We start from the raw sequence: 10,398 nt of genomic DNA, 5'->3' as shown, positions 1-10,398 counted from the left end.
GGTCCTCTCGAACACCTGCCTTATTTGGCGTTGACGGTCGCCGAGCACCAGATCTGGATGAGCAAGTCCTTGATGTCCCAAAGTTGAGATCTTTTTTAGATCTGAGTCTCCAATCCTGCAGGGCTTCGCCTCCTCCAAAATCCAACCCTCTCAAATGAACAAGGGGGTGGCCTATTTATAGGCTACCCTCACTGTGCCTTGGGCACAGTGTGGCCGGCCACCTAGGTGGCTCGGCGGCCACCGAGCCACCAATAGGTGGCTCGGCCACCGAGCCACCACCTGGTGGCTCGGTGGTGGCCGAGCCACCTTGGTGGCCGCCGAGCCACCAAGGAGGTGGCTCGGCCTCCGAGCCACCATTTGGTGGCTCGGAGGTGGCCGAGCCACCCCAAGGTGGCTCGGCCACCGAGCCACTTAGGTGGCTCGGCCGAGCCACCACTTGGTGGCTCGGCCACCGAGCCACCTTGGTGGCTCGGTGAGCCGCCTCGGTGACTTGGTTTCCGAGCCCCTCCGGGTGTTTGGTTTTCTGCTGTTTTCCACCTTTGGGTTCTGTCCGTGATTCAGTTGATCCAGACTCTGATTTGATTCCTGATTTGGCAGTAATTCCGGATCCCGATTAGGCAGTAAATCCACTTCTGAGTTCGAGTCCGAAACCGATCTTGATTCGATCGTGATTTGTCCGAGTATGCCCTTGGTTGGATGACTCGTTGACTCTTCGAACACTTAGCTTGATCCCGCACGCGAATGGACGTATTCCGTTGCTTGCGTGCGATTAGTCAATCTCGTTGCCTTATTGGTTTGTCGGTTTGTTCCGAGCTGAGCTAAGGGACCTATAAGCAATTTTATATGCCTACAGATACCCCCTCCAAAGTATTTTAGTCTCGTTATTTTATAGAAGAGTCTGGAATACTTTGGATATGCTTGTCCCAACCTTCAGTCGGTGTAATGGGATCTTGGAATGACTTCCGTTCTTGATTCCTTCAATTCTCCAGGCTATTCGGTGCTTTGTCGAATGTCTGAAAGAGTTTCGGTGCTGCATTTATTGTCTGACCGTTGTCGGAATTTTGAACTTTGAAGTCGGTTCCTGATTTAGCTGACCATCGATTGTTGGCGTCGAGTCTTTATCTGCAACGCGTTGTCCGGCGTCTTATTGTTTGAGTTATCCTTAAGAATATTTATAGAAAACATTCTCCAGGAACTTCTCAAAAATTAGGGAATAGTTTATACTCATATACCTTATTGGAGTATTTAAGAAGCAGTTTAAACTCATGCACCTGTTGGAGGAATGAGAAGCAGTTTATACTCATATACTCTTCGGAGTGTTAGTTCTTTCATTGCAACGCATTGATAGGCGTTGACCTAGGGTCACGCGTTGTCCGGCGTTGACCTTAGGGTTTTGGACGTCGTACGTTGAATTTTTTGCTTGCAACGCGTTGACTGGCGTTGACCTAGGGTTACGCGTTGACCGGCGTTAACCCTAGGGTTTCGAACGTCGTTGGATGCTCAAGTCACGAGACCAACTAATGAAGCTGATGCGTCAGTGACTCTCGTATTTATAGGATTTTTGGCAAACCCTCAGCCATTAACGGGTTTGATGAGCCTTTACCGACTACCGTTTGAGTCGGGCTAGCATGCGGATTGTTCAAGTCCGTTCCGCATGTGACGTTAAGCTAAAAGAGTTAACCCTTTTAGTGCTACGATATTGAATACGTAGACTTCGTCTTTCTCACGGGAATAGACTACCCGGCGACGCGTGTTAGGCGTTGACTTTAGGGTTTTTGGCTAACCCCCAGCCTTCAACGGGTTTGATTAGCCTTTACCGACTACCGTTTGAGTCGGGCTAGCATGCGGATTGTCTAAATCCGTTCCGCATGTAACGTTGTGCTAAGAGAGTGAATTCTCTGAGACTTTGTGCTATGATGTTGAATACATAGGCTTCGCCATTGTTACGGGAATAGGCTACCCGGCAACGTGTATTAGACGTTGACTTATCCCTACTTAGGCTTCGGGATGAGATACCCCAGAATCGAACTCTGGTGTCTTTTTCAATCGGTAAAAGACTAAACCGGCGACGCGTGTTAGGCGTCGGCATATCCTTTCTTAGGATTCAGGATGAAATTCCCCATGCGTGTAAGGCATGGATTTTGGTGTTATTAATAACAACCTGCCACAATGTTGAATATGTGGACGGATGTTCTTTTCAACGGTTAAGAACTAACCGGCAGCGCGGGTTAGGCACAGACTTATCCTTGCTTAGGTTTCAGGATAGAATACCCCAGAATCGAACCTTGGTGTCTTTTTGTACGGAAAAAGACTAAACCGGCAACGTGTGTTAGGCGTTGACTTATCCTTACTTAGGATTCGGGATAAAATTCCCTATACCTGTGAGGCACAGATTTTGAGAGTTGAAAAAGGCGGTGTCTTCTCTTGGGGCAAAGACGAACCCGAAATGGGAGAGGAAGAATTTTATATTCTATCTCCCGACACTGAAGAAGAAGAATTTTATATTCTACCTTCAGCTGGAAAAGAGACTCGAGGTGGGATCTCCACCCCCAGAATCCGGAAAGGTGAAACTAAGAGTGGGATCTCCACTCTCAAAAAATTTGGATAATCCTAACTGTCAGAAGGTTTGATTACCGAACTAAAGGCGAATTTCTCGTTTATCGAGAGTGGATTATGGTTTTGACCCTAACTGTAGGAAGGTTTGGCCAAATGGGAGTTTGAGGTGACCCTAACTGTAGGAAGGTTTGATCACTCGATTTTAAAAGTGGACCTCTCGTTCATTGGGGAATCGAGAGGGGATTTTGACTGTGGTCCTAACTGTAAGAAGGTTTGACCAATTGGGAATTTTACGTCCAGACTCTAACAGAGAGAGTGTTGAGTGCACAGACACGGTGAGAATTTGAATGGGAGTTCTTATTCATTACATTGCTGTGGTTTTTGGGAACTTCCGTTACATAAATCGTCCACCCCCAGTTTCCTCTGCGGAACTGGTTCGGACATTATTATCAGTTACCTAACCGGGTTATCCTTAAGAATATTAGCTTAATATTCTCCAGGAACTTCCCGTCAAAAGTGGGGAAACAGTTTAGACTCATATACCTATTGGAGTATCAGGGAGTAGTTTAACCTCTTATACCGGTCGGAGGATTGAGAAACAGTTTATACTCGTATACTCTTTGGAGTGTCAGGAAGCAGTTTATACTCTTATACCGGTCGGAGTTTTGCCGTTTTTATTTGGCTTACCTTAGCGTTATAACGCCGGCTTCGACCAAGGTCTGAATGCTATTCCTGAGAGCAAAGCAATCCTTGGTGGGATGAACAACCCTTCTGTGGTATGCACAGTACTTTGGGTCCGTAGTGTTATCAGCTTCCTCCTGATTCGTGATAGGTGGTAGCTTGATCTTGTTGCCTTCGAGGAGCGATTCGAAGATGGTTGGAACGTCTTCGTCCTTGAAGGAATACTCTCTCTGGAGTCTCGGACCCGAAGTCTTCTGCTGCCTTCGGGATTGCTGTTGTGACGCTTGATTAGCACCACCAGCAGCTGCAGGTGCTTTGCCCTTACCACGGGAAGCGAAGTTTGAGTCCAGCAGATTAACCGTCGGTTGGTTCCTTTCGGCCTTCTTCCTTTTAAGGAAGCGTTCGGCTTGTTCACCGCGCACCTTCAGATCCTTCCAAGTGTCAGACGGTGCTGTCCCCATTGCCTCCAATACGTCCAATGCGAGGTTGTTGTGGCAAGTCTGGAGAATGAATTCCTCGGTGATCGGGTCCCGGCAATTCATCGCCTTGTTCCGGAACCTTTTGACGAAGGTGTCGACTAACTCCCCGTCTTTTTGTTTCTCGTCGAGCAACGATCCGATAGAGATCTCGGTGTCGTCGTCGAAGAAATTTGCAAGGAACTTCGTCTCCATGTCATCCCAGCTGTTCACGCTTCCTGGCTTGAGGCGACGATACCAATCGAAGGCAGCTCCGCGAAGAGTGCCGACGAATGACCGCACCATCAGAGGCTCGTTCCCAGAGATAGCACCCAGGTGCGATTTGAAATAAATCAAATGCTGGGTGGGGGAACCCCTTCCATCGAACGGCGTGAAGTTGATTAGACTAAACTTCGCCGGATAGGGGATTGATTCCCATTCCCTCGGGTATGGACAAGGAATGCCCGTTTTCTTTACCTCTTGAGCAGACAGCAACGTATTGATTTTACTCTCGAGGCTTTTGATCTTCAAGTCTTCACTTGTATCCCCGTTGGCATCCTCACTACCACCCCCTGCATTGATGGGAGGGTTATTGGCATTGTGAGCTTCATCCCCATCCGCGTGCTCCTTTTCCTGAGCAACCTGGTTACGGTGGCTTGGTTCACCTTGTTGGTTCCTGAATGCTTGGATTTGCTGTTCATGCATCTCTCTCATCTGCTGCATGGCCGTCTCCATCTCGAATTTAAAACTTTCTTTCTGCTTAGCCAAAGCGTCTTCAAGCATTTTGGCCATTTCTTCCGCGCCTATCATGAATGACTCGCGGGGTTGTCCTTCGCTGGACACTGTATTGTCCGATGCGACAGCAGAGCAGGAATCCGATTCTTCATCTTCCGAAGGCAATCTTATCCGAACCCTACCATAAGTTCCTCGTGCGATGGCTCCGGACTGCAGACGGGTTACACGCCGGGACGCTTCCAGAAACGATTTGAGATCAATCTGTGTCGATGTCTCTTTGCTGGTCATGTTGGCGGTGACCTTCGGAAATTCTCCATCCTTAACCACTGTTCTTCTTTGCCGGAAGCGCCTATGCCTTGGTTTTGGCGTTTCGGTGCCGAGCCTTTCGAACACTGAAATTCTCTCGGGGACTCCCTTGATGCAGTTGCATTGAGACAGTACTACCCGAATGAGCTTGGCACATGGGCACTGAGTTTCGAGCCCTTGAGGGCTTCTTTTTCTTGTTTTGTTCGTACCCCCAGCACGATAGTACAACTCGTCCATTTGATCGGAGTAACCTATCGCGTGTTGGCATGATTTCCCAGGTATAACGTTATCATCCTCGGATGACAACGTTTCCTTCTGAGAGCAAACTGCCTTATTTGGACTTCCGAGAGTCACTCGCCTCGAAACACGCCTTTGTAGACATGAATTCTCAGCGGGCTCCCGAACTTCGATGCGCAAGGTAGTGCGCTTGGGTGCCGTAAACTCTTTGTCATGTTGAGGGTTGTGTCGACCCCCAGCATGTTGATTAGTTCGGAGCCTCTTCATCGGGCCCGAGCGTTCATGGACTTCGTTGCGCTCGTCGGGAATTGGACCGAGGCGCTCCAAGATTGACCTCCTTCCTCGGGATGGTTCGGGAGGTTGAACTCGTTTTGAAGGCTGTAAAGGTCGATCCTCGGCCTGACTCACCACTTTGGACTTTGGCCTCCATATTTTGTGAGTTAGTGGTGATTTCTTGGCTACTCCATTCTGCCACCTTCTACGGGCTTCTTGAACTTGAGCTCGTGCTTGTGCTGAGAGTGCGCGGCGCTTCTGAATGCGATCCTCCAGCGTTGAACGGTTCCGTTTGACACGGATCCATTCGTTCGTTGGTGGCTTGGAGGAGTTGCCATTCATTGGTTGTTGAGGTCGTTCGCCTCTTCTGTTCTTCAGATCCGTGTTGTAACGGATCCCGTCCACAGATTCCATTGCCTTTGCGATTTGTTTCGCAAGGCGCTGACGTTGCCTTTGGCGGGCTCTCTTTGAGAGAGTCACTACGCCCTCGGCAACGGAAGATTCGGCCAGAGCAGATCTGACCTGGTTGGAAGGAGAGATCTCACCCGATGCAGCTTCGGCATCAAACGGGGCGAGATCTTCGTTGGCAGCTTCAACTTCTTCGTACCAACGAAGTTTTCTCTTGGAAGAGAGCTTTGGAGACTTGGACTTGCGAGGGGAGGTGGATTCGGACGAGGATGACAGATACTCCTCGAACTTTTGTTGGTCGAATTCGTACTCGACCTCCTCCTCGACCGGGATCGGGATCCGCGGCTGCGACGCGACAGCTTCGGCAGTAAAGCTGTTGGCTCCCACTGTGGTCGCCAGATTGTTCGCGGGAAAAATCGTAGCTTTCTTCATTGTTGATATCATTGCTATCTCAGTTAACAACTTTATGCGTTACAAAGATCCGGTCTTTTTATAAGATCCGGTTACAATGAAAAATCAAAGAAAACAAAGTAAAGATTACAATTTTCCTTATTTGTCGAACTAATCGCGAGCTCCTGTTTTGCGGTCGCTCGCTTTGGTGGGTTCTTTGCCTGCGCCGGGGTTATTTGCCGTGGACCACCGCGTGATCTCGATCCGGTCGGATCTACACGATATGACGGGTAATATTCCACCAAGGGAATAATAGCCGGGAGGGATTGTTTCACCAAGGAAACAACCGCTCGAATCTCGGGATCTAAGAACCAAGCTTAGATCCGGAGTGTGATCGTGTAGATCTCAAATCCAATCCTCTCGAACTCCTGCCTTATTTGGCGTTGGTGATCGCCGAGCACCGGATCTGAAAGTCCAAGTCTCCAAGCCTTCAAAGTTGTGATCTTTTTTAGATCTGAGTCTTCAATCCAGCAGGGCTTCGCCTCTCTCCAAAATTTCCAACCTCTGAAACAAATGAGCACAAGGCCTATTTATAGGCACTCAGAACTGTGCATTTGCACAGTTCTGAGCCTAGCCGGCCACTGAGCCTCCTTGGTGGCTCGGTGAGCCGACCCCCAGGTATTTGTCGTTTTACCTTTTTGTGCCCATTTTCCGGTTCTGCGGTTAATAGGTTCGGATTCGATTTGTTGACCTGATTTGGCAGTAAATCCGGATCCCGATTAGGCAGTAAATCCACTTCTGAATTTGAGTCTGAAACCGATCTTGATTCGATCGTGATTCGTCTGAGTATGCCCTTGGTTGGATGACTTGTTGACTCTTCGAACACTTAGCTTGATCCCGCACGCGAATGGACGTATTCCGTTGCTTGCGTGCGATTAGTCAATCTCGTTGCCTCATTGGTTTGTCGATTTGTGCCGAGCTGAGCTAAGGGACCTATAAGCAATTTTATATGCCTACATCAGTTCCACCATAAGAGACCAAAGCCTTATCTCTTACTTTCAAGATTTGTTTCCACATCCAAGAATCCCCATTCTTAGCTTGAATCTGCCATATATCAGCATTATGCTTTAGGTATGTACCGTGGATCCATTTAATCCATAAATTCTCCTTTTTAACATGAATGTTCCAAAGGATGTTTAGGGTAGCTGCCATATTCCAAATAGCTGCTGAGAAAATGCCTAGCCCACCATTTCTTTTATTCAAACAGACTTTGTCCCACGAAACTAGAGGATTTTTGTGAGCCTGATCATATTTCCCCCATAAGGAATCCCTGGACATATCATCAATCTTTTGAAGCACTTTCCTTGGCAAGAGATAATTAGATTGCCAATAAATTTGAATACCAAGAGCAATACTTTTGATAATCTCCAGTCTACCTGCATATGACAGCCCTTTGTTCTTCAAAAAAAAACTGAAATTGTCTAGATATTTTATCAAGGAGGGGAGAACAGTCGGTGAAAGAGAGCCTTTTGCAAACCATGGGTACCCCAAGATATTTTATAGGCAAGCTACCTTCAGGAAATCCCAGGAATGTAGTAATTGTGCTTTTAAATTCCTCATCAACTCCACCATAGAAAATCCTGCTCTTTTCATGATTTGCTTGAAGACCAGAAACATCACTGAAGTCTTTAAAACATTTGAATAGTTTCCTTACTGAAAGTAAATCCCCTTTAGAAAGAAGAAGAAGGTCATCTGCAAAAATTAAGTGGGTGATCTTCAGTTCACTACACCTTGGGTGGTATTTAAAAGACCTGTCTTCCTGTAGCATATCCAAGCTCCTGGACAAATACTCCATTCCCAAAATGAATAGATAAGGAGAGAGAGGATCTCCTTGCCTTAACCCTCTTTTCCCTTTGAAATAACCATGCAATGTACCATTTAAGGAAATAGAGAACTTTGGTGAAGATATACATACCATAATCCAGTTTATCATCTTTTCAGGAAATCCCAGGCCAGTTAGCATATCATTTAGAAAATTCCAATTTATTGTATCAAAAGCTTTTTTGATGTCTAAGCTCAGCATAATCCTGGGAGAGATATGCTTTCTGTTATAGTGTTTCACTAGTTCATGCGCCATCAAAATATTACTTGAGATATTTCTCCCTCTCACAAAAGCACTCTGGGCTTGATTTACCAGATACCCCATTACAGGCTTTAGCCTGTCAGCTAAAATTTTAGATATCATCTTGTATAAGCAATTGCAGCAAGCTATCGGTCTAAAATCAGCTGGGGTTTTGGGACAGTTGACCTTTGGAATCAAGGTGATGGCTGTGGAGTTGATTGCACCTAGGAGTTTCCTATTTTTAAAAAATTCCTCAATGGCCAGACCAGAGTCACCTCTTCACCAATGACATTCCAGGCTGATTTATAAAAGGACATGCTATAACCATCAGGACCTGGTGCTTTATCTTCTGACATAGAGAATACAGCATTTTTTATCTCAATCTTGGATACTGGAGATGAGAGCTTTTTTGCCTGCTCTTTGTTTATGCATGGACCCTTTTTAATGATATTCCAGTCTGGCTTTGATGTAGTTGAAGTTGTACCCAGAAGATTCTCATAATAAGAAGTTATTTCTTTAATGATGTCCTCTCCTTCAGTAAGTCTTTCCCCTGCAGTGTTATAGAGTACATTAATTCTGTTAAGATGCTTTTTTATTCTGATAGCAGAATGAAAGAATCTAGAACATCTATCTCCATTCATATTCCACTGAATTCTGGATTTCTGCTGATAAAAAGATAGCTCACAGTCCAGAAGTTTATTGAAAGTAGCAATGCATTCCTTTTCCTGTTTGATCAGAACAGGATTAAGAGGATCCCCTTGCAAACAGCCCTGGGCATTGTCCAGATTTTTCCTAGCTCTGATGACTTGTTCGCTGATATTATAGAAACTTCTTTTATTTAGTTCTTTCAGAGATTTTTTCAGAGCCTTCAATTTACTAACAACAGAGTACATAGCACAACCAGGAACAGAAGTTTGCCAGACTGCTGATACTAAAGGTAAGTAGTTATTGTGCTTAATCCACATCTTGAAGAACTTGAAGGGTTTTTTTACCTTGAGCACAATTTTCAAAGACTGAAACCAATGCAGGAGAATGATCTGAGCAATTAGGAGGAAGAAATTCAACATGACTGGAGTTGTAGTTGTTGATCCAATTGTCATTTACCAAGGCTCTATCAAGCCTACTCCAAACTCTTGTATTTGAATCTTGTTTATTGCTCCATGTAAAGAAGCATCCATCTGTTTTCATATGAGATAATTGGCAATCTTCAATAATTTTCTTGAAGTCAACTGTATCAGCCTCAGACACCTCAGACCCTCCTAGTTTTTCATCACTGCCAGTTATAGCATTAAAATCACCACAGAGCAACCATGGCATATTTCCAATATTTTGATGAATTTGAGACAGATCATGCCATAGAGATTTCCTATCCTCCAAATGATTGTGGCCATATATAGATGAAATTATGCAATCAAGTCTGCCATCTAGGGATTTAACACCACAGGTAATGTGTTGAGTTGAGTGGCTGACAATGTTAATTTCCAGAGAATTTGAATCCCATAAAATCAAAATTCTTGCTCTGCCAGTAATATTAGCATTTGAATACCATTTCCAGTTGCCAGCAACCCTTCTTGAAATGTCTGACAATCTACTATTTTTTACTTTAGTTTCAATGAGAGCTAAAAAAGAAAGATGGCATTGAGAAATAAATTGCCTAACCAGATGTTGTTTAGAGGATTTATTTAATCCTCTAATATTCCAGAAGGAGAGATTCATATAGGTATATCCCCCCTATCCACTGTTGAGGGGTCCAGTTCATCTCTGATAAGAAGAGCAAAGGAATTGTCAAGAGATGGACTACCCTGCTTTCCAGGAATTTGCCAAGGCTTATATGGTTGAAAAATTTTTTTTCCCTTTTGAATGCTCTGAACCAATGTCCTGGTAGTGCACAACATGCACATTTCTTGACACATTTTCAGAGTGTCTCACCTCAGCTGATTTCTCTAAAAGAAAATCCTGAACATGCCCAGAATTGACAGTGTTCTTATCAGGAGATTTTTGAGGTTCTTTACTACTGGGTCTATCCACCACCTGAGAGTGTGCATGCACAATAAGACCAGATACCTTTGTTTGATTTTCCACATTATCAGCTTGTTTCACAACTTCCTTTTGCTTTGGAATCCATCTCTGGGTCCTAGGATGTCTTTTGCAATAATTTGTATCATGACCAATAATTTTGCATCTATCACACCATTTTGGCTTCAATTCATAAACCACATTTTGCTTTATAATTTT

The 10,398-nt window shown here is 45.2% G+C and overlaps 1 protein-coding gene across 1 annotated transcript in view; it reads right to left on the bottom strand.

The window, feature by feature from the left end:
- LOC109823321 overlaps nt 1-8,247 on the bottom strand; it is a 9,302-nt gene extending 1,055 nt beyond the window's left edge. The window contains exons 1-2 of the mRNA XM_020389604.1: nt 7,614-8,247; nt 7,059-7,477 (exon numbers count right to left, since the gene is read on the bottom strand). Coding sequence (XP_020245193.1) covers nt 7,059-7,477; nt 7,614-8,247 — 1,053 coding nt within the window. The remainder of the gene's footprint in view (nt 1-7,058; nt 7,478-7,613) is intronic.

The sequence above is a fragment of the Asparagus officinalis genome, chromosome 9 (assembly GCF_001876935.1).
Source record: "Asparagus officinalis chromosome 9, Aspof.V1, whole genome shotgun sequence".
Classification (NCBI taxonomy): Eukaryota; Viridiplantae; Streptophyta; class Magnoliopsida; order Asparagales; family Asparagaceae; genus Asparagus; species Asparagus officinalis.
This window is presented reverse-complemented; position numbering and strand designations above follow the sequence as displayed.